This window comes from Myotis brandtii, unplaced genomic scaffold (genome assembly GCF_000412655.1).
Source record: "Myotis brandtii unplaced genomic scaffold, ASM41265v1 scaffold532, whole genome shotgun sequence".
In the NCBI taxonomy this organism is placed as follows: Eukaryota; Metazoa; Chordata; class Mammalia; order Chiroptera; family Vespertilionidae; genus Myotis; species Myotis brandtii.
In genome coordinates this window covers 1197808-1222547 of record NW_005369955.1, presented here as the reverse complement: position 1 = coordinate 1222547, position 24740 = coordinate 1197808, and the positions used below count along the sequence as shown (strand labels likewise).

Here is a 24740-nt window from a genome sequence, read left to right as displayed (position 1 = left end):
TCTATACCCCAGAGATCCCCTTGAACCCGTTCAGTGACCTGCCTTCCCAAAACACACACACACAGAGGACCGACGAAGCAACACAGCCAAGAAGCTGCTTACCAGACGCTGGCCACATACCTTCTGAAAAATCAAATAGAACCAAACCAGCAAATGAAAAACCATTTCTAAAATCCCCACAATAGACATAAGTCGAAATGAGCTGCACGCACGGCAGGTGATGATAAACACCCCGGGTGAGCGCTTACCGAGCCAACCCAACACGCGGCCGGGGCAAATGCCATTAATAACCACCCCGCCGAACACGAGCGCCCTGGTTGCCATGGGAACCGAAGGTAATATTACACCGCTGGTGCTCTGATGGATCTCTTATTATTTCAATATTTGTAAAGTGATTTCTCAGGATGATCGGAACTATCAAATACATTCAATTATGCAGAAGACTGGAGGCAGCCAGCGTGGGGCTGGGAAGATCCCACGGGCCCTGCTCATTTTTCAGGGAAAACAGGACGCGGATCGGGAGGACAGGCTGATATTTTTGAGGGGAGGATGACAATAGCCAGTTCTCCGTTGGCTTCTAGAATCGCTAAGCCTGGAACCTGCCCCCCGGCAGCTTTCGTCACCGGGGTGTGCACTGTCCCGCCTGTGGACACCCCAAGTATTGCTGTTACTTTACTGACGGGGGGAAGGAGAGTGAGTCCCAGATGGCTCACTGATTTAGACTCAAGGACCAAGGCAAGGAAGTGCAGAGTCCCTTTAAATGTGGATTTCTTTACTGCAAGGCCAGGGCCGAGAGTACCACTGTTCTTTGCAGGAACCCCTGTCAAGTCTGAACTGCTCGGTGAACAGCTGTGCCCACGTTATGGGTTGTATTTGCTCAGTCGGAGCAGTTATGAGCCCAGAGGACGCAGGGAGCGTTCCTGCTGTATGTCAGAGGAAGAAACATCCTGTACGAGGCGCAGGGCGGGGGAGGCGGGGGATGCACAGGGCGTGGCAGTGTGGGAGGCTGGTGGTGGAACACAGGCCTCCCTCCTGCCCCCCACCTGCCGCTCTGCTCTCCCGGGGCCAGCGCAGATCTGAGACCCAGGGCAGAGAGGCAGGGAGGGGCCTCGGGCCCAGGTGCGCCCCATCCGCCAGTCTGCTGACTGGATTGCACACAGAGCCCAGCGACACTGAGGGTGCTCTGTCTCTCATGCAAACAGCACAGAGGCCTCCAGGGCGATCTCACCCAATCTCCCTTCCATGGGACACTGAGACCCAGAGATGGCAAGCATTGGACTCAGGGTCACACAGCAGGTTAGTGCTGAAGCCAAGAACAGAACTACATTATCCAAGTCCCTGCATCGAGTGTCCTGCCCACGAGACCACACTGGGGCTCCTGGAGTCACATCCGATTTAATTATCATCCAGTTTAATGATGTGGATCAACTAAAAGGAATATAATGCCAGCCCAGGGATTTCCGGAGCACTGCTATGCCAGGCTGGAAGCTCAAGGCTTTTATAAGCTTATTCATTTAATCTTAGCAACCCCACGAGGCAGGCATTCCAACCCCTTTTGACAGATAAGCCGGGAGTTGGAGGGGAAAATAATTCCCCAGGCAAAGCTGCGGGCTTGCGATGGGGAGGAGAGCGAGCCTCCCTCAGGCCCTAAATCTGAAGCTGTCGGAAGGGGCTGAGGGTGGGAGGGGCTGGGGACAAAGGGATACACACGTCACAGCAACCCTCCCTCCAGTGCTTGGTCTCACCACCAGCCCCTGTGCAAAGGCCTCTCACAGGAGCCGGTGTGGGAGGAGCTCCTACTCCCTGATCCTGCTGGGGCTGCAGTCTGAGGCTGCAGTGCGATCCCCTAAGGCACCTGCTTCTCAGGAATTTGGAGGCACAGCCCCAGGGAAGTAGTGGGGGGGGGGCTTCATTCTTTGCCTGCAGCCCTTGCCAGGTGGACAGGCAGCAGTGGGTGCAGCGCTGAGCCTGCAGGTTTGGATGGGCCCAGATGGATGACGCACGGAAGAGAATTGGGTCCCGAAAGCCACCCATGGAGCTGCGCCCCGAGAGCAAGCTCACAGCTGCAGCCACAAACACGCGTTCTATCTGACTCCGGGGGAAATGAGGTGTCTTCTCTGACACACATCCCCCAAAATAGCCAAGAAGAATGTTTAAAAAGGATGCGTGTCACATGCCTGCTAGGAGTCTATTTCGGTCCTATTTTGACACATGTGAACTCCTGAAACCCTTTCTAAAACACAGTTACCCCATGTTAGAGCTGAGGAACCTGAGGCGAAGACCCCCCACCCCCAAGTCACCTCGTACTTAGCATGGCAGGTGCCTGAGACCAGACTTTTTTCTCTCCCGTCACCACAGCTCAGAGGGAGAGATGTGGCGGGTCACCCTCGACCTCCGTAGACGCAACAGAATCAGACAGGCTGAGTGAGCCACAGGGACCCCAGCTGCCACCCACACAGGCCTAAGGTTTCTGAAGTCTCCCAGGGCAGCCCCCTTGGCACTCCCATGCCACCTCGGGAAGCCCCACACAACATGCCCCGTGGCCCCCAGAGAACCACATCCTTTGAGGAACCAGGTCAAAGAGGTGCCACACGCAGACCGGATCCTCAGCGTCTGCCCCAGGCCTGGCAGCTAGAATATGTCTGAGGGAAGTAGCAGCAATTAAAACAAGGGCCGGAGGGACAGGTGACAGGGAGGGACAGTCGTTACCCAGAGCAAGGACTCTCTACGTGGGACGTTTGAAGCAGCTGGCGCTTGATTGAACACCGCCCACCCTCCCCACCCGCCCACACACACAAAGTGAAGTTTGCTGGTCTCGGAGCCACTGCCCAGCTCCACGCTGACGTACCTCGGAGGAAGTCGGCTTGCAGTATCCAGCTCCGAAGACCAGGTTCTCCAGAGAAAGGCTGGACTGCTCCGGGCCCACTTCCGGGCCGCCCTTTCCAAGCCAGGAGCCTCTTCCTGGGCGAGTAAAACTGAAGAGGAAAGAAGTGGAGACAGAGAAAGAGAATGCAGAGCAGTGGTTCTCAACCTTCCTAATGCCGCGACCCTTTAAATACAATTCCTCATGTTGTGACCCAACCATAAAATTACTTTCGTTGCTACTTCGTAACTGTAATTTTGCTACTGTTATGAATCGTAATGTAAATATCTGATATGCAGGATGTATTTTCATTGTTACAAATTGAACATAATTAAAGCATAGTGATTAATCACAAAAACAATATGTAATTATATATGTGTTTTCCAGTGGTCTTAGGTGACCCCTGTGAAAGGGTCATTCGACCCCCAAAGGGGTCGCGACCCACGGGTTGAGAACCGCTGATGTAGAGAAAGATGATTCCACCAAGTCAGTTCCTTGGGGGAATGGCTGGGGAGCCCACAAGACAAGTCCCATAGAAGGGGCGGTCCTAGTAGGATCATGGCTGTCAGACTGCTGTGACGAGGAAGCCCATGAGGTCGATGCCAGTTGGAGATGCTGTAATCTGCTCCATGGACAACTGTACAGGCCCCGCCCAGCTCGACAAGTCAACAGGAAGACCAGCTGATGGGTGTGAAGGCGACGGTCACAGGCAGATGGAAGGGGATTCGGAAGCCGATGCAATCACTTGGATTTCTCATATTTGGGTTCATGACCACCTCCTTCACCTTTGTGATTTTCCTCCATTGATAGAGTGACAAAGTCTCTGTGTTCTCATGGCCTCTTTCTCTCCATCTCTTTTATTAATTACCCTAACGTCAATTGTCTTCCATTGTCAAGACTATTTTATGGGCATTCTTCTTCCTGCAGGGAGATTCCAAGCCTCTGATGGCAAAGAGGCCTTGAGGATAAATACCCTCAGATGACATCATGAAGCACAGGTACCCAGGAGGGACCCTGCAAGGTGTTAATCCAGGAGACCCCGTGTCTGCTTAGAACGCTGGCGGGGAGATGAAGCAAGCACTGTATTTCTGCTTCATTCGTTAGTCAGGTATTTAGTGGGCGCCTGCCATGTACTGGGCTGAGTCGGGGTTAAGGTAGCAACGTGATTAAGACATAGCCCTCACGGTAAACACACTTTGGTCTAGAGCAGTGGTCTCTAACCTTTTGTTGGCCGTGCCCCACCTAAGCATCTCTAAAATCCTGATGCCCTCCCCTCCTCCCCCCCATGACATATAATTCTCATTATTCAAAAAGTGACTCCTAGTCACGTGGAGGAAGCTGAAAAGGCCATTAACTTGGTCTAAACAAGCTTCCAAAGAACATGGCATTCGTGAAAGAGAAAAATAAAAGAACAAAACGACAGCTGAAGTACTGAGGAAGAAATCACTAAGAAATTGTTAAAAATAATAATAATATGAAGTGATATGAAGAAATAGCAAATAAAGTTTCAAAAATATAATAGAGACCTGACATGCATAAATATGTCACAACATGTTTATATGCTGTATATGAGGCCCCTAGAACCATAAGAAATGCAAAAAATTCACTGCTAATAACTCATTCTCAAATTGCCCCCCTTAAAAAAGCAAATTGCCCCCCGCCCCGTGGGGAGTGTGCCCCACGCTGGGAACCACTGGGCTAGAGAGAGGCAGGCGGAATACGAGAGGCGAACTCAGGCCAGTGAGTGTAGAGCAGTTTATAAGCCAAACTGGGTGGAAGGATGAGGAGTGAGGGATGTCGCCCAAGTAGAGTGTGGACAGGTATTAAGAGGCAGCCAGTGTGCCCAGGTAGCCAGGGTTCGACCCCAGCAGCAGCGCCTATCAGCTCTGTGACATGGGAGTAGGTTATTTTTATTTTTTTGTTAATCCTCACCTGAGGATATTTTTTCCATTGTTTTTTCAGAGAGCGGGACAGGGAGAGGGGGGGAGGTAGAGAAAGAGAGAGAGAGACATCTGTGTGAGAGACACACATTGATCGGTTGTCTCCTGCTTGCACCCTGACCAGGGCTGGGAGGGAACCTGAAACCAAGGCATGTGCCCTTGACCAGGAATTGAACGTGCGACCTTTTGATTCCAAAAAGCACAGGCTGCCACTCTAACCATTGAGCCACGCCGGCCAGGGCTGGGAATCGTTTTTAAACATCCCGGGGCCTCTGTTTCTGGGGGTTATTATGAGGGTTTCATGGGGCCAGACAAGTGCAGCTTTAAGTGCTGTGCTGATGAATAGAGATGACTCCATAAAGGCTGGTAGCTATTGCCGGTCACACCACAAAGGAAATAAAATCTAACGTGGTCATCATTGTGGTTCTATAGCTATTGCTGATGACACCACAAATCCAATCAAGGGTAACAGACTCTTCAGGCTGATTTGCTTCTAACTGAGATGTGAAGCAAGTGTCCAGCTTGCTGGGAAGGAATATTCCAGAAGAAATATAGCACATATTTGAGCAAGGAGACGTGTGGCACATTCGGGGGACAAACTATAAATTAATAAAATAACTCACTGCCTGGGTGGCATGGCTCAGTGGGTGAGCATCGACCAATGAACCAGGAGGTCAGAGTTCGATTCCTGGTCAGGGCACATGCCCCGGGTGCAGGCTCGATCCCCTGCATGGGGGTCATGCAGGAGGCAGCTGATCAATGATTCTCTCTCATCATTGATGCTTCTCTCTCTCTCCCTCTCCCTTCCTCTCTGAAAGCAATAGAAATATATTTTTATAAAATGCCTCATTACCTGATGAAAGCGTGGTCTTGATCCATTCAGTGGATCTGAATCCCTCAACTGACACCCGATGGTCCTCGAGAGGGTGAAACTGGGTCTCTCCTCTGTCGGCCTCAGGAAGGGACGGGTCTTTCTAGGCTAAATTTTCATTTCACACCGGCTTTCTTCTGATTGGATTTACCCGACGCCTTGGAAATGGCTTTTCTAGAAAAACCAGGGCTGGCCCTATTTGACAGGCATTTCCCATGACATTCAAGGGCTGTCTTTGTTCCCAGACACTGTGAGCGAACAAACAGAACCCTCCCTGCGGATGAGAGGGCGGAGCCAGGTCTATTTTTACCCCGAGGAGGAGCCTGAGCCAGTGTTTCCATCGAGCTCCTCTCCTGGAGTGGGGAGGCACCAGAGCCCTGCCCTGCCCTGCCCTGCCCTGCCCGGCACTGCCCTCCCTGAGAGTCACGAAACCTCGATGGACAGGACCCGTTCCTGTTAGAGAGGAAGAGCAGGAGTCTCAGGGCCGTCGCGTGACTTCTCAAGTGGGCCCACTGAGGCAAAGCCGAGCCAGGTGTAGCAGCCAAGTCTTCGGGTTGGGTCTGTACTCTTATCCGACCCGGGCCTGTGCCCCCTGGGCTCCTGGTGCCCTCAGCTGCCCCGCCCACCTCTCCCTGCCCGGCAGTGCGGCTCTGCGCCCCCCCTGCAGCCTGGGAGGAGCATCTCTGGTCAGTGCTGACCGATGCTGCCACCTCCGTGTCCCTCAGGCCCCCTCCATGGTGGTGTGACCAGCAGGTGCCCTCGGGCTCCCGGCGCCGTACCTGATCAGGGGCTGCTGCAGGGCCACCAGGGCGGCGTGGACGGTCACCGAGATCACCGACAGGTGGAAATAGTCGAACATGACGGGCACCTGGTGGTGCAGGCCTCGGAGGGGGTGGAAGTGTAAGCCGAGCGTCCGGCTGCTGATCACAGGGGCCCCCGCCGCGTCCCGCAGCCTGCAAGGCAAGCGAGTGGCTCGGGTGAGTGACGGCGTCATTGCTGCCTCCGTCCAGGCAGATCTGGGTGACAACCTCACCCTAGCCACCCGCCGCCATGCCTCAGTCATCCAACCCCTGCCAAGACCGTCTGGTGGAAGCTGTCTTTCCCCTGACGGGCAGATGAGGAAACTGAGGCTCGGAGGAGGGGAGAGAGACGTCCCGCTGTTTCCTGGCAGATCTGGGATGTGTGCTCCGCTGTCACTGCCTCCAAGCCCACCGCCAAGGATGGAAGGACAGCCAGACTCTGTCTGAGGCTTGTCTCAGGGGAGACCCCGCCTGGCACCCCATCCACACTCACTTTATTTCCCGACAGATGCCAGCACTGAGCTGCCTCTACGAGTCTGCATTTTCCACTAGACCCCACCTCTTAAGACCAGGTAATGTGACAAATTCAACTTCATACCCCAACACCTAGCACAGTCCATGGCAAACTGTAGGAGTTGACCAAATGTTGGATTATTAAAAGGAGCAAGTAAAAGAATGTATGCACCCCTACGTTCATTGCAGCCTTCGTTTACAATAGCCAAGATATGAAAGCCACTCAAGTCAGCAGACGAGAGGATTAAAAAGCTGTAGTGCACATATACAGTGGAACATTACTCGGCCATAAGAAAGAGCAAAATCAGCCCAGCCAGCATGGCTCAGTGGTTGAGCATTGACCTATGAACCAGGAGATCACTGTTCAAGTCCCAGTCAGGGCACATGCCCAGGTTGAGGGCTCCATCCCCAGTGTGGGGCATGCAGGAGGCAGCCGATCAATGATTCTCTCTCATCATTGATGTTCCTCTCTCTCCCTACCTTTGTCTCCCTTTCTGAAATCATAAAACATACTTTTTAGAACATTTTTTAAAAATTAAAAAGAGCAAAATCTTACCCTTTGTGACAGCATGGGTGGACCTAGGAGGTGTTATGCTAAGTGAATAAGTCAGTCAGAGAAAGGCATTTCTGAAGATGTTCTGAGGTTCATGGCCATGAGGCTGCCCCAGGTGGGGAAGGGCTGGGGGAGGGAATGTGGTGCCAGGATTCACAAGTTCAAGGGCACTCACTGCTGCTCGCTGTCCGTGAAGTGCAGGTCCACCTTGAGCTCAAAGTCGACTTCACTCAGGGCCTCTTCCACCTGTGGGAGAAACAAAGCTTGAGGGAGTTCAGGGGTCAGGTCTGGGAAACTGAGTGGGGAGGCTGAATTTGACAACTCCGGCCGCTCTGTCCCAACGTCTAGAAGAGCAATCTCACCAGGAAGCAGTGATGTGAGATCACACTGGTCCATGCATGTGCCATGGAACTCTGGTGGGACAGGTGAGGTGTCTGTGAGCATTGCATGGAAAACGGGAGGGATCGATGCAGTCAAATTTGGGGAAGAATCCCATTGGCCAAAGAAATGGTAGTTAAACAATTTTTCTACATTGCAGGACCTCAAGAACCTCGTTCCCCAAACAGATTTGACATGAAATTATTATTTTTTTATTGATTTCAGAGAGGAAAGGAGAGGGAGAGAGAAACATCAATGATGAGAGAGAATCTTTGATCTGCTGCCTCCTATACACCCCCTACTGGGGATTGAGCCTGCAACCCGGGCATGTGCCCTGACCAGGAATCGAACTGTGACCTCCTGGTTCATAGATGGAAGCTCAACCACTGAGCCCCGCCAGCTGGGCTGATGTGGAGTTATTTTAAGCAGGAGAACCGTGTCCCAGACCGCGCCTGCTGGGGGAGCGGGGAAAGCCACCTGGCTGGCGGTGGGTAACACTGGAGGTGTTGTCACCTCTGCCCTCGGGCACCCTCACCCGGTGGGTACCATGTCCAGGTGTACAGGGAGCCCAATGCTGGGGCAGTGGCGTCATTTCCCGAGGTGGCTCAGCGTCCGGAGGAAGCCCATCCTTTGCTGCGAGGCCCGTTCCATGTCACCATTTACGCTTTAAGACGTTTCGGCATTTTATGGCCTCGCCATGGCTGCACCCCTTCTGAGCTTGCCAAAGCTCTGTTTGCGTGAATTTGCACTGGCGTCTACCTGTCCTACCTGCCCGATGCTCACACACATCTAAGGACGGCACCCGCCCCTTCTTTCCCCACAGGAAGCACCGTCACCCTCCCCTGCAAAGGGGAGCTGCTTGCTCAATACCAGACCTCACCACTGGCCCTACTCAGCGGGGACCCCGTTCAGGACACGCGGAGCCCTGCTCCCCCGTAACCCACAACACCCTGTCTGTCTCGATCTTCGCAGTCAAGGCTTCCCATTACTAGTACATTTGTTTGTTTCAGGTTTATAGCCCGGAAGCTTGTGAGCCAAATTCCATCTGAAGACACATTTGGCTTCGTCCTCAGAAAGTTGCAAACATTTCAAAATCAGGCAATTGCACGTTTCTATTATAGATTTCAGCTCAGGAAAGAAAAACGGAAGGAGGGAAGGGAGGGAGGGAGGGAGGGGCCCCTGATCAGGCCATGCAGTTGGAAGCTCTGCTTGGCTCAGGCTCTGACCGCCTGGCCTGTGGCTGAGCCCCGGCAGCTAACCCCCCGCCCATTTCTTGCCCAGCACCCCCCGTCGTCTGGCATCATTAAGGGACAGTGTCACCTAGATTCCTTCTGGCCCTGGCGCAGGAACAGAGCCGCCACACAGGAAGCACGAATGCATCTTGAGGAATAAATAAGCTCATCTCCCCCCACCGCTTTGGGCTTCATTCCTTTGCCAGAATGTTCTCATCCTGCAGGGATGGCACTGTCTCACCTCTTTGGAAATATATTCCTGGAAGCTTAACTCAGGCTGAGACATATGGGTGGAATTTATCTTTAGGCCCCCAGTGTTTTAAAATTTGTTGTAAAAAAAAAAAGCCTTTAAAAGTTAACATTTTGCTGGATCCAAGGGCTATGAATAACTTCATCTCCTCGCTCTGTTTTGCATAATCAGGAAACTCGCTGTGTACACACAGCCCAAGCGTCGCAACCTCCTGCACAGCCCCAAGAAGCGAGCCTGGCACGGGAGCCCCCAACCACCTTGTGGGCGAGCATTCGCCCGGAACGAAGATGCACAGAGCGCTCCAGATCCAGGCTCGCTGCTGTTCCTCTGGGACTTGGAGGGAAGCCGGGCCGGGCCGAGCGGGGCTGGACTGAGCCCAGTTATGACTTCACTGATGTCTCCAAAATATTTCATTGCAAGGTGTTCCGGGATGAAGTCACTGGCCTCTCTCACCATTCATTTCATCGCTGCCTGTTGGCTTCCTGCTCTGCCCTACACACACACACACACACACACACACACGCACACACACACACACACGCACACCCACACACACACACACGCTCGCACTTGCACACACGCACACACACGCTTGTACATGCACACATGCTCACACACACATGCACACATATTCACATGCACATGTACTGGGTCCTTCCATGGCTCCGCCTTTTCTTGGTTAATGCCATCGCCTCCCTTCAAGGGTCCTTTCCTCCCTCCTTCCTTCCCTTTGGTTCTTTCCTTCTTTCTTTCCTGCACCAGGAAGCACTTTTGTCCACGGTAGTGAAAGCGAAGCAGCTAGTACTTACTGCAGACTCACTCCCAAGCAGGCAGGGAGCTCCCAGCCTCCACATACGGTCTAATCTAACGTGGACAAACCATTGCGCTAAGCGAAACAAGCCAGTCAGGGAACGACCAGTATCACATGATCTCCCTCACAGGTGGAATCTAATGAAGAAAATCAACTGACGAGCAAAACAGGCCCAGAGATACGGATGCATGGCACAGACTGACAGAGGCCGGGGGGGGGGGGGGGGGGGGGAGACTAACTAGAGAACTTATATGCATATATGCACAGCCCATGGGCACAGACAAGCTAAAAACATGCCACTGCGCCCTCTGGCAAGAGCGGAGGCCTCCGCTGCCTCCCTCCCCGTGGCCTTCAGAGCACGGGACGTCTGGCCCACTGGCCTCTCGAACACCACCTCCTGCTCGCTTCCCCGCACTCACCGTGCAGGTCACTGTGGCCCTGCCGCTCTTCCTGGAACCCCACCCTCCTCCCGCCCGCAGGGCATGTCCCCCAGAGCTCTGGGTGCCCAGGCTCCACCTCAGCACTGGGGTGTCCGCTCGGGTGCTGGCTCCCAGGGAGCCGCCCCCCCCCCTCCCCGCCCCAGCCTGTCACTTGTCCTGCGGGAACTTGTGCTGAGCTGAGCTCTGGGCCGTCCCATGGTCCATCATCGGAGGGTCTCTCCCAAGGCAGCAGCGAACCTTTCCCAGTGGCCCGCCAGGCGCTCGCTCCCACTTTGGGTGGGTCCCATGGAGCTCACAGGATCCATCAGGAGCAAACGCCTCCTGTTGACACCCTTATAAACGCATGTCACAGCCGGGCGAGCAGAGCACATGCGTGGGAAGGCTCAGGGACGAACTTACCTGGTTTATTTATTTGATTACATTGGGGCGTGTGGATCGAACATGAAAATATAAGCCCCAAGGCACCAGGGATGGTCTCTCCCTCGCCATTTTATCCTGGGCCCGGCGTGGGTATGCTTAACGGGGCATACATCCTGGATGGGAGGTGGATTCGTGAGCGAGGAATGAGTGGGAGCGTTTCACTTCTAGCCACGCAGGGGAACGTGGTCACCACCTGGGCCATGAAGGTGGGGACAGAAAGCCACGGGAAGCGGGGATGCCAGGTGGCCTCAGGCACAGCACCTGGGACTGTGAGTAGCAGGCAGGCCTCTTGGTCTGCGTTCCAGCTGGGAGTACACTCCCCTCATTCAAGGACGCCCAACAGGAAGTGCTCCACAGGAATGCAGCGATGGGGCCTGAGGGGCCTGGGGAGTGGCAGCAGTGGGTTCTACTCCACGTACTCCTCTGACGTGGGCTAATCTGACGCACAGGGCATCTGTGTGATTGTGTTGTTGTTGTCAATCCTCACCCGAGGATGTTTTTCCATTGATTTTTAGAGAGAGTGGAAGGGAGGGGTAGAGACAGAGAGAGAAACATTGATGTGAGAGGGACACATCAACTGGTTGTCTCCTGCACACCAGCCTGCAACTGAGGTACCTGCCCTTGAACACACTCAAACCCAGAACCCTTCAGTCCACGGGCTGATGCTCTAGCCACTGAGCCAGTCCGGCCAGGGCTGAACAGGGCATCTGCAACCACGATTCCGGCAAATAGAACGAGGCTCCCGGGCCTCTGAGCGTTTACTCGTGCCGTTCCCCCCCAGAGACACCCTTCCTCTTCCTCTTAGCCTGAGGAACGCTCGGCGTGTGCACCCCAAAGCCAGCTCCCAAGAACCACTGGCGCCCCCCAGAGCCCAGCTCCCCGTCCTGGCTCACTGGTGCTCACTTGCACACACAGCTAGTGCAGTGGACTCGTCGATCAGGTGCTGGTACACGGACCATTTCCCTGATGAGCTCTCCGTCACTTGAGGGCAGAGGACCTGCGGCCTTCGTCGGGGTCGCCCCTCATCCAGAGGCTGGGCCCAGAGCCCTGCATGAAGCAGATGCTCACAGACTCCCACGGGCTCACCCACAGGTGGCCTAACAGGACAAACGGGCAAAGGAAAGGTGGATGACAGTCCGCACGTCAGTCAACAGCAGCATCTTGGGCTGGGAAACGAGCGAGTGTAGGAGTGAAAGAATGAGCACCTAAGTGAGTAAGAGCAGGGAGGTCGGAAAATCCCGCATCTGGGAGACGCCAGAGCAGACCTCCCGCTCCCCGGACCACTCACCCCTTGGCGGACACAGCAGGCCCTGGCGGGAACTGCGCCTCTGGGAAGGAACCGCGGCGCCTGGCCGCTGGCGGATCCACGACTCACCCGTTCACCGTCCAGCAGCAGGTGAGCCCGGAAGACGGCGGCGTCGCCTATGGGCACCTCCTCGTTCCTGTACAGGATCTGGAAGACGCGGCTGTGCACGGTGCTCTCGCGGATGCAGGCCGCGTGCAGGCTGCCGGCCTCTGCAAAACAGGAGGGCGAGGGGCTGTGAGCCCCTGGACCCTCAGACCGCAGCCTCCTCGGTGTCGGTCTGGCCAGAGGAGAGCAAGGCCCCACCCCGTTCCCCTTCCTGCCGTGTGGCCTTGGTCAGGCCACGGAATCGGAGCGTAAATGAGGGAGAGTCCTAGCCGCCCACTTCTCATGATGGACGTGCGGCTCCTTGAGATGAGGGTAGGAGTGTGTGTTGAACTGTGCAAGTCTCCCCACCAAGCAGACTCCCTGGCGAGCCGAACGTGGTCCCAGGAAGATCGCTTCCTGGGCATTTCTAGAATCAGGCACCACAGGGCCACCTGGGGGCCCAGCTGGTGAGGTTTCCGGGGAACGGGCAGAAGAGAAAGCCACTTGCAGGAGACGCTCACTGGGTTTTTCCAGGAAATGAGCGGCGTGACTTTTCCTAGCACCGAAGTGTTTTCTGAAGGTCGGGCCGGGGCACTCACTGCGGGTACCGAGACTGACCTTCTGTGATGCCATGGAGGCTGCCACCCTCCCGGGAGACCCTGTCACCACCAGCAGGGACACTGCACAGGAGAAAGGGGGCTCCCGGGGGAGAAGGGCCCAGGAGCCTGGTGACTTTGTCTGGAGTGTGGAAGGTGAGGAGCCCTGTGGACTGGGACAGACTCCCCCCAGTAAGGAGTGGGCCTATCAGGCAAGGACACCTATTTCCAGAAATAAGGGTGCCTCCACAAAAGCTGGGGCCCCAGGGATGACTCTGGGGGCTCACACAGGCCCACGGGGTCATGAACCAGAGGTCAGCTGCGCCACACTGTGACCTGGGCCAGCTCACCAGGCACAGGCTGAGATCTGAAGACGACGGTGGATATGTGAGTGTCACTAAGGGGTTATGACCTGGGGTCCAAGGTGTGGGCCCTCGAGGCCGTGCATACACCTGGCCCAGCAAGGAATTCGCCATGGAGGGTACATCCCCCCCTCATCTGTGGGGAGTATGACCCCCCCATGATGCTGTAACCTCAGATAGTACCTGGTCCTACACAGGGGTGGGCACAAGTGGGTCCGCAGTTGTCCGCGTGGAAAAAGACACGCAGGTTGTGATGATGACAACGGCTTTACTGACTGAAAAGCACATCACCCTGCACCTGCCAACCCCCTGTTGTCCATGCCTGTATATACCGCTTCTCCTGTGTGTACACATCTATGCAAATGTGACCTCATCAGCCAGGCCCAGCAAGCTGAGAATGAAATAGAACAACCAGAACAATACACTGTAATACAAGGTATGTGACTGTGACGGTGGCTAAGCTGGCCCTACGTGACCGTGGGGAAGCCCCAGTCCCGGTGAGGGCTTACCACACACCCGGCCCCCACAGTGCCAGGCTGGGCAGTTTACAGAACGCACAGCTGACCAAGCTCCCCGCACCCAGGCCCGAGGATTTGGCAGAGGCGTTGGATGAGCACAGTGGGAGGGAGCTGGGTCTGGGCTAGGGCAGCCAGCCTGCTGCGGCTGCCTCTGTTTCCCCTGCGTCCCTGCGGGGACCAGCCCCACCCTCTCCCCCGTCCTGTGCTGACAGCCTGCACTGAACCCACCTGAACTCAGGGCGGGCTTTCTGCAAAGAGCAGAACCCAGGCTCCATCTTCTCTCCTGAAACCCACTGTTCTCAGGCCATCAGGAGACCCTGCTATGTGACCGCATTCCTGCACCATCTGCTGGGCCATCTGCTGCCCGGAGCCGCCAGCACTCATCTGATGTTTGTAAGAGGGGCAGCGCCCCTCCCAGCTGTGTCCCCTGTGGGTTCCTCCAGCCCATGGAGACCATGGAAGGTAGGGGCCAGCGGGGACCGCTATAGAACTAGTACGGAGCCCTGAGAGTCACTGCTGAGCAGGCGAGCCCGTGATCACTCTGCGTCTGTCTCTGCAGGGACAGAAGGTCCCTCCGAGGGCCAGTCCCACTGCCGGGGCTGAGCCACACCTGACCAGCCCAGAGAGATCAGCTATGACTGAGTGGCGCTCCCCATTCACAGGGTGTTCTCCCTGCACCCTCTCCTCTATGCCTCACCTTCCCCATTACCTGGGTCAAGAAAGGGGGCAGGACCATCCAAATTGGTTAGCCCAGGAACCAATCAGAGAGCAGCATCCTGTAGGCCACCTGCTGGGCCAGCCTAAGTCCTTGATTCCAGGACTGTAGGGAGTGTGTGGTCTTGGGGGCAGGGCCAGGCTAACTGGCCAGTGTTGGGGGGCGGCAAGGAAAGGTCAGGGCAGTGGTTTCTCTCTCTCTGCCCCCTCACTCCCTCCCACTCTCTCTACAAATCAATGAAAAATATATCCTCTGGTGAGGATTAAAAAATAGATTATTAAAATCTTTAAAAAAATAATTTCCTTTTGCCCTGCTGGCATAGCTCAGTGGTTGAGCATTGAACTATGAACCAGGAGGTCACGGTTCGATTCCCAGTCGGGGCATATGCCCAGGTTGCGGGCTTGATCCCATGTAGGGTGTGCAGGAGGCAGCCCATCTATGATACTCTCTCATTGATGTTTCTATCTCTCTCTCCCTTCCTCTCTGAGATCAATAAAAATATATTTTAAAAATAATAATTTCCTTTTTACTTGACCATTACAAAAAGATCATAAAAACTGTAGAGAAGGCTAGTTATACACCTGATGAAACAAAATTAGCCACCAAGCTGCAGCAGTGGCCCCCAAACACCTCCCTCTGTCTCTCTTCTCATTTATAAACTCTCTGAGATGGAAAATAAAACCAAGACGCCTCCTCCCAGCCCTGGGCCAGGTGCGCTCACTCCCTGCCCGATCAATGGCCATTCATTAGCGTCATGGCTGCCGATCGGGGAAATATGGGCCAGCCAATAACACCTATCGCAGGCGGCGGAGGAAAGCACATTTACTCCAGGGAAGAAAAACAAGAACATTCATTTTCAGGACTCGTGACTTCTATTGTGCGTGAAACTTGAACAATATCGACCCGACCTTCTCCTCTAGACTGAAGTGATCAATCCTGGGACGTGTGCTCACGGGCAGCTTTCGGCAGGATTTCGGGGGAAGGCAGAGGGTCCTTTAATGAGGTCAGGAAGTGAAGTTCCTGTCACTCATCCCTCCATCCGCCACTGACTCAGCACATCAGCCCTGAGGGCGAAGGCGGGATACCACGAGGTTAAGCTATAGAGTTTCTTTCCTCATAGAATTTATACAAAAGAGGGGAAAAAAGAAACCCTCAAGTAGTCATTCCTTGTGATGTCATAAATGCTACAAAAATAAAAACTGGCCCTAGCTGGTGTGGCTCAGTCAACAGAGCATCGGCTTGTAGACTGACTAAAGGGTCCCAGGTTCGATTCCCGGTCAGGTCACATGCCTGGGTTGTGGGCTCCATCCCCTGTGTGGGGCATGCAGTAGGCAGCTGATCAATGATTCTCTCTCATCACTGATGTTTCTATCTCTCTCTCCCTCTCCTTTCCTCTCTGAAATCAATCAATCAGTAAATATATAAAAGAAAAAGAAAAACCAAAGGAAATGGAAATATGGTGCCTTAACTTGGGGGATGGGGTGTCAGCTGCTGCTCTGGAGGTGACAACAACTGTTCCTACAAGTTATTAACGTTGAAGCTTGGCAGGGGCCACAGCAGACCAGGCAGACCAATGAGAAAAGCAGGCTCCAGGCAGGGCTCGCAGAGGGAGCAGTTGCAGCCCTCAGCTCTCAGAGCCCCTGGGATGAAGGCCTAGAGCAGAGGCACCCCTGCTCTCAGCCAGGCCAGGCACCTGGGCCCACTGGGCTCCCATATTCCTGTATAACAACCACTGGGTCACAGCGGGAGTTGGGGGTGCAGGCAGGGACAGGAACAAGCTCCTGTCTTGGGCAAAGTGCTCCCCGGAGCCCAGGGCGATCCTCCCCAGTGGGCCCAGGTGCCCATGACCCACAGTGGCACTGAGGTGGGTGGCCTGGGAGGGGCGGTGCTGGGTGCAAGCAGGTAGTGAGGAGGAGCTCAGAATTAGTCAGAAGTTAGCCACTGGACAGGGCTGGGACTGCCCTGCAGAACCTGCGTATATCCCTTCTGCTGGTCCAGGGGACTCGAGGGGCGAAAGGTGAGGAAGGAAGGGCTAGGCATTCAACATGGAAGGAACAGCAAGAACCTGGAAAGCCCGGAGCCTGGGGCCCTCACACCACTGAATTCTGCTTCTCTCTTTTTAAAATATGTTTTTATTGATTTTTTGAGCAAGAAAGGGACAGGGATAGACAGAAACACTGATGAGAGAGAAACATCGATTGGCTGCCTTCTGCACGCCCTCTACTAGGGATGGAGCCCACAACCCGGGCATGTGCCCCAACAGGGAACCAAACGGGCGACCTCCTGGCTCATGGGTCGATGCTCAACCACTGAGCCACCACAGCCACGCTGGACTCTGCCTCTCTAGACACCACAGCCAGCGTTTCCTATGTTCCCACAAGACCGCTGCATGAATGAGTGTCACAGACGTCAGCGGACCCCACGTGTTTGGATTCTTTCTGGCTCTCTGTCAATCCATCACACCTCATTGTCTACTCGTCTGTATTTTTCTTTCTTTTAACTCAGAAATGCATGCAGGCAGCAGAACATCAGTCTGGATGATCGCAGGCCTGGGTGACTGCCCAAGCGCCCTCCCATGGCTGAACACACAGAGGGGCCCACGAAGGGGTGCAGGGGGCCCATGCTGGCATCAGACGTGTCAGTGGACACATCTCAGAGGCTCCTCCTTCTGCCGAGATCTCAGCGGGAAGCAGGGCTCACACCCCTCCTCTCAGTCAAGATCACCGACCTCCTTCCGGCAGAAACAGAATGGGAGGGGGCACAGCACAGGCAACAGCGACGGGGAGCTGCAGACCCCTGAGGGCACACCGTGCCCGCAGTGACCCACGAAGGCCTGCCAGTGGGGACGAGCCCCCTCCACCCCCTGCTCACCTGTCTGCCCAACGACGGAGGCGCTCAGTCTGTGGGGGATCCTTGAGGACACCTTCAAGGCCACGCGGACCTGGTAATACCTAAGAAAGAGCAGAAGATCACACTCCTTATTGCTGGCTTCTTCTAGAAACACCTAGACTCAATCCTAAGGGTCTAGGGAACCAGGGATGTTTCCAGACACGTGTTGTCATCCGGCCCCAGGGAGGCTCGCTCCGTAGCATGAACAGTGGGACAGGGAGGGGGCGGGACAACTGGAGACAGGAAGCTGAGTTCACCTGAGAATTAAAAACATGTTGTCTGGCCCTAGCCAGTTTGGCTCAGTGGACAGAGCATCAGCCTGCGGACTGAAGGGTCTTGAGAGAGAATCATGGATCAGCTACCTCCTCCACACCCCCTACTGGGGAGTGAGCTCGCAACCCGGGCATGTGCTCTGACTGGGAATCGAACCGTGACCTCCTGGTTCATAGGTCAACGCTCAACCACTCAGTCACAGTGGCCGGGCCCACTTCAGCATTTTAAACATTGGCCCCTAAATCAGTGCCCACACAGGAGCAGTAACAGCCCTCGCAAGACAGTGAGCAGTGGCCCCTGTGGCCACAGCGCAAACCCTGAAGCACTGGGCCCACAGAATGAGACATGCAGGTGGAATTCCGGGGCCAATACCTGTCAAACCCTCGTTTCTACAAACGCAGAACGACACGTGCAGTATTTCTTTAGTAAAAGACCGATGCATGTCCACAGCTGCATCGTGACAGGAAGAGACAGGGATCCCACCACTGCCCCCGACCCCACATCGCCACCAGCCGTGACCTCCCAACAGCGTCTTCTCAGGACAGAAAGGGGGCGCCCGTGGCCAGAAGCCTGCACCCCCTCCTATCCGACGGGCCTCGGCGCAGTTACAGCCACGCTCGAGACTTACGAAGCGCCACTGCGCCCAGGCCTGTCTCAGGAGCCCTCGCAGATGCGGTCTCGTTCGGTCCTCCGTAACCCCCCGTGAAAGCCAGCAGCATCTGAAGCACCAACCCAGCAAAACATCAGGCCATTGTTGTTTTCCAATTTTGTGTTTTATTGATTTCAAGAGGAAGGGAGAGGGAGAGAGAGAAACATCAATGTTGAGAGAGAAGCACTGATCGGCTGCCTCCTGCACAACTCACACCGGGGATTGAGCCCACAACCCAGACATGTGCCCTGCCCGGGAATTGAACCGTGACCTCCTGGCTCATAGGTCGACGCTCAACCACTGAGCCACGCCGGGCGGGCAGGCCATGGTTGATATGCAACCACTTATCCACAGCAGGGAGGTGGCCAAGGGCACCGGGCACTCACTCCAGAGAGTCTTGTTGCCACACCTTCCGGAGTCCCATTTGGTGACAGATACCAAACCCTTTTCCAACCAATTCCAAAGCACCGTCTCAATTCTTCCTCCTTAAAACACTGGAGGCCAAGGAGCCTTCCTTCAGGGAGTGATTCATCATTTGGAACCTCAGATGCATCTACAGAAATATGCTGGAAGAAATACGTTCAAAACCACAGAGAATACAAATGCTACCTTTTCCTTCCTTTGTGTCCCTTACAGCTCTTACCACCACACGAAGGAGAGAAAAGAAAAAAAATCTAATAAACACGTGCTCAGTTGATTCTAGAAATCTCCATCATGACAGCTGCTGGAGGAGACAGCCGTGCCCTGTTCACCTCTGTTTCCAGCAACTAACACGGAGCTGGCGCATGGCTGGCACTCACCCAGTGCCAGAGGAATGAATGAATGAATTTATGAATGAATGAATGAACATGTCCCAGGAACAGCGGCTCCCTTAACAAACCCCAGGTTATGCCTTCCAACCCCCACATGGCCCCTTTGTGAGCGCCTGGGAATCCACATGCAGTTCTTATAAAGCCAACAGAAGCAGGAATCTATTCTCTGATGGGAACAGGGCTCTGTGACATTTAGTGGTAATCACTTGCCCATCCAGTCTATTATGAAACAGCCAGTCTGACCCAGGGACACTGGCCAGGACCTCAGATATACATCACTGTGTTTGTGAAAAGGTCAAAACCAAGACTCTGAAGTCCGGGAGCCAAGTCGGCAAACCTAACAGCGTTCCTTGGCTGAGCCCCTTTCTCCACGGGTGACAATTCCTGTGTCAGCGCACAGAACTGTCAGGACAGGCGGACAGGCAGGCGGGGCAGTGCCACTGGCATGATGCTCAACCCCCATATTTCATTAGAGATAAAATATCGTTACTATTTCCTAGGACATGTGGGATCTAGACATCATCCCCCATCCACGATCCCGATCTTTCCTCCGGCCTCCCAGGCGGGGAAGCTGGGACGGGACGAGGGTCTGGGTGGACGAGATGCAGAGATGCCTACAGCACACCGTACCTGACAAGACAGAATGGCAGACCCAGCACTAAGGCTCTCTACAGTCTATGACAGCGGCCGCCAACCTTCCGGACCTCACAGACCACCAGTGGTCCGCAGGCCAGCAGTTGGCGACTGCTGCTCTCTGATATGGGGGCGCCCCCTGGTGGGGAACATTCTCTTTCTTTGAGTCTCCTGAGGCAGTACTGCACAGTGGTCAGGGGTGTGGACTCTGCAGCTGGCCATGTGACCAGCTTGCCGGTGGAAGAGCAGCTGATCCTGGGTGAAACTCTCAGGCCTGGTAGGGGAGCCGGGGACGTCCTGACAAGTAAGGGCGGCCTTGTGTTCAAAAGGAATCAGAAAAGGCAGGCCCAGGAAGTGGCCGCTATATTTTCACTCTACACTCATCCACTGAGAGGTCTGTTCTGACAGTATCAGCCACCATGACAAGACCGCACGACATTTTGTTAAATTATTGGCCTTGCTAGCAAACAACACAATATTTTGTCGTGTCTCACTCAGCTGCCATTGTTCGCATTATCTGGTGGTTCCTGCCCAACGAGGCAGCCCAGCTGGGCTTTCTGATCCACGTGGGTGGCCAGGTGGCCACGCTGCTCTCGGAAAAGGTGCGGCTGCCAGTCTCTGTCGCCCGGGGAAGCTCCGTTTGCTGGTGAAAGGAAGGCTCCTTCCGAGAGCCGATACCCAGCGGGACTCCACCCAAGCCCCTGGCACCGGCGATGCCCACAGGTGGCAGCGCGTCCCCTTTGATTTGAGGGAACGTTGACTTTCCTTGCCTGCGCGTGGCTTGATTAGCTTGACTAGTCCTGCTTCTGCACAGCTTGCGGGGACACGGGCGATTGGGAACCTCAGACCGGAAAATCTGCTGCGCAGCGTCGCCCCACCACCGGGGTCTCGGCAGAGAGAACATTTCTAATTGGCAAGACCGACCCCGCCGCCCGCCCAGCAGTCAGCGCAGGACAGGCTGGGGAAGCAACCCGGCTCCGGGTCTTCACGCAGAGGGATGAAGGCAGGGCGTGAGGACTCGGTGGCACCCGCGCTGCGGTGTTCACCCCCACAGGCCCGGGTAGGACACTGGATCGCCAGGCGCGTGACCTGGAACAATCATAGCCTCTGAGCACAGGCTTTCTCACCTGGAAAATCAATCGTTGATTGGATATGATGGACAGATGGGCTATGGCACGTGGAAGCCCCGGTGCAGGGCATAAGATCGTGTAAGCACCAGGTCCTTTTAAAGCTACTTTTGTGCCCTGGTCGGTGGCTTAGTGGTTGAACATGGCACCAAAGGGTCGTGGGTTAGATTCCCAGTCAAGGGCACCTACCTGGGTTGCGTGTTCGCTGCCCGCCCCCAGTTGGGGCAGCTGCAGGAGGCAACCAGTCGTGTCTTTCTCACATCCATGTTTCTCTCTCTCCCACTCCCTCCTTCCCTCTCTTCTTTCCACTCTCTCTGAAAAGCAATGGGAAGAATATCCTCAAGTGAGGATTAACGAAAACCAAGCCAAAAGCTGCGTTGTGCTTTTTATCATCGTGTTGGCTCACCCAGGTGTTGCTGAGAGGCGTTGTGGACACAGAAAGGGCGGGGAAGACCCCAAGGCCACCCAGATTGTTTGCACAGCCCCTGCCAGGACCCAAGACGGCTACTTTGGGCTCATCGTCCAATACGCTGCACCAATACATTGGGATACAACTTAATTATTGAATATGTATTGATATTAAGTGATGAGAAAACACCTCCTACCAATAGGTGGATAAGTTATCTTATTGTTACTTCCAGGTACTTTGTCATTATTAACAATACCAATGGCAACATCGAGTAAGAATAAAGGTCACCAGTTCTTATAAGCTGACCTTGAATCCGGCCAGGCAACTTCCTTTCCAAGACCCACACCTGGGCCCCTCCCCCAAACCGCTGACAACCTCACCAAGAACGGAGGGGGTTCCCACAGTGCTTCCGGAGGCCACATGATTGGACGAGGGTGTTAGTCCACAGTGAGCTTGAGTAGGACCTGCCCAACTCGAACTTCTTGGCCGCAGTGACCAGTCCTGGTGCCGAGGGAGGCTGGGCACGTGTGCCCCTCTGCTGCAGTGTGGGGCTCCGAGTCCCCTCCAGGTGTCAAACCTAGGACAGCCGGCAGCCGTGACTCACCTGAACACTCAGCAAATGAAGCCTCAACTCTGGTCCCACCAGGAGACACTGGAGAGGACTCGGAGCGCCGTTTGGCTTCTGTGGTGTGAGGGGACCAGGGTGGGCTCGGGCAGCGTCGGGGGATCGGAGAGGGAAGGTCCTGTGCAAATCCAGGCGGGCGCGGTGGTGCTCACACCAGGCGTTAGCAGGTGAGGCACGTCATAGGCGGAGGTTTTGCTAGGGTTCCCGGCTGACTCGGATATGAGGTGTGAGACCGAGAGAGGTCAAGAGTCGCCCTAAGATGCTGTCCTCGACAACCGGATGGAGTTGCCAGGAACCGAGATGGGTTGTGACGGAGAGGTTTGCAAGGGGGGGGGGAGGGGGGAGAGACGGTCAGAGTGGATATACTGAGTAGAGGCGAGGCCTTTTGGACAGTAAGATGGCCACGTGCAGCCGAATGCCTACCTGGCAAGTCCCAAAGTCCTGAGGAGGCTGAGCTGATTACATAAACCAGGACGCCAGTGGCACGGGGACGATATTTACCCCCATGGAACCAGGGGACCAGGAAGTGAGTGTCGATATAGGGGCATTGCCAATCTGGGTGGTTATAGCCTGAGATGCTGAATGGGATGCATTTTAATCAAAGGCAGGGTTACTCTGCCTTAAATATCCAGAACCACGCCCAGGCTTCTAGCTGCATACGCCTCGTGTTCAGTATACACAGCGCAGCCAGTGGACCAGGGCTCCATCCATCTCCTCTCCCTCCCTCTCCCCATCTCGCTGCCTCTAAGCACTTGAGATTAAAGACTGATCTCAGCTGGGGCTGCGAGAGGCCGGCAGGAATCCGGTCTTGGCCTCCATGCCTATGCCTAATCCTCAGTGTTCAATCTGTTTTCTCAGCACCGGGCGTGAAAACAGCATTGGGCTCCTTCTTTCCTGGCTATAAACCCGGCACACCGCCTCTACCGCACACCGCCTCTACCTCACACCGCCTCTACCGCACACCGCCTCTACCTCACACCGCCTCTACCTCACACCGCCTCTACCGCACACCGCCTCTACCTCATACCGCCTCTACCTCATACCGCCTCTACCTCACACCGCCTCTACCGCACACCGCTTCTCACGGCTCGACAGCCCGCTGCGCCACGGGGACGGGGACAGCGGCGGTGGACCTGAGCTTTCCACAGGCCCACACACGACGAGTCTGTCGGACTGAACTGCAGCGAGAAAGCTGTCACACAGCGGAGAGAACAGACCGTAAACGCGCCCACCACACCGACACCCCCGTGGTGACCAGGTGAGGCAATGGGTGTGATAAGCAACCTTAGCATCATCCTTTCACAACACAGATGCCCATCAGATCATCACGCTGTGCACCTTACACTCCCACAAAGTCACATATCTCATGAAGCTCGGAAATAAAAGAAAAGCAGAAAGCAGAACTCCCCAGGAGGCCAGGAGCAGGAGCATGTGTCCATGAGGTCCGGGTTAGTGGTGCTGAGTGAAAGCACCTGCTAAATCCAGGAAGGAACAGCCAGCCAGGCTGTTTAGCCCAGAGTCCTAGAGGTGGTCGGAGGACAGACAGGCTGTCGCAGGCTCAGGGCACCTGGGCAGCAGTGCAAATCCTGGACCCCAATTTACCCCAGGACTTCTTTTTAAAAATATTTTTAAAATTTATTTCAGAGAGGAAGAGAGAGATAGAAGCATCAATGATGAGAATCATTGATTGGCTGCCTCCCACATGCCCCTCACTGGGGATCGAGCCTGTAACCTGGGCATGTGCCCTGACCGAGAATCGAACCATGACCTCCTGGTTCATAGGTCGACGCTCAACTACTGAGCGACCATGTGACTTCTAAGAAAGCCCCTGCATAGCAAGTGAAGAAGCTGAGACCTGAGGTGAGTCACTTGCCCCGGGCACCTGGCCAGTGACAGAGAAATGGAACCCGAACCAAGATCTCTGTCCCTTGGGGACAGATCTACGGGCTGCCCCATGCAGGCCATCAGTGTCCTCAGGAGGCCCGAGGGAGGGCCACTGGGAGTGTGAGCTGGAGGGGCCCACACCACCCGGGCATTCGCTCTGCATTGACTCAGCCATGAGGTAATCGGGCCTGTGAGTGGCTCTGGGCTCAGCATTTACTCTCTGCAGGAATAGAGTCAGCCCCTGCAGGCTCCTGTCCTTGCAGACCTGCTGAGTCACCCACAGCCGGGACTCAATCGAGGATCAAAGGCCTAAGGCAGCGTGGGCTCACGGAGTCCCAGACTCCACAGGGACAGGGTCACTGTGAACAGGAAGTGGATTCGCTAGAATATCATCCCGAGTGCCATCTCCAGAGGCACCGGGGTGACCCACCCCTGCTCGCTGGCCAGAGGCAGGATGGGAATGCTGTGCCAGGGGGAGGGAAGAGCATGTATTTATGAAAATAAGAATTATGGAATCAGAGAGAAAGAATGCCTCTTAGAAATCACTGAGCCGACCTCTACCCCTCGTGCCGGATGGAAAGGCAGGTGGTAACAGTCCTGTCACACTGATTTCAGCAAAAATAGAGAGAACGGCTTGGTTTGCACCAGTGGGAAGTCATGTGACTGAAATCGAGCGTTAGACCAATGGCTTCCGGTGTGAAAGTGCTACCCACTGGCTATCCATGGGGGGAGGGGGGGCACTGTCTTTGCAAACAGGTCCCCGTCAAGGCCCTGGCACTGCTGGCCT

General features: G+C 55.1%; 1 protein-coding gene across 3 annotated transcripts in view; it reads right to left on the bottom strand.

Annotated features, from left to right (window-relative positions):
* The window catches only part of FAM135B (family with sequence similarity 135, member B), a 96818-nt gene that overhangs the window by 25076 nt on the left and 47002 nt on the right, over positions 1 to 24740 (bottom strand). For all 3 annotated transcript variants that reach the window (XM_005877809.2, XM_014549037.1, XM_005877810.2), the window contains exons 3-7: positions 17524 to 17603; positions 12447 to 12586; positions 7716 to 7786; positions 6454 to 6627; positions 2849 to 2975 (exon numbers count right to left, since the gene is read on the bottom strand). In XM_005877809.2, coding sequence (XP_005877871.1) covers positions 2849 to 2975; positions 6454 to 6627; positions 7716 to 7786; positions 12447 to 12586; positions 17524 to 17603 — 592 coding nt within the window. The remainder of the gene's footprint in view (positions 1 to 2848; positions 2976 to 6453; positions 6628 to 7715; positions 7787 to 12446; positions 12587 to 17523; positions 17604 to 24740) is intronic.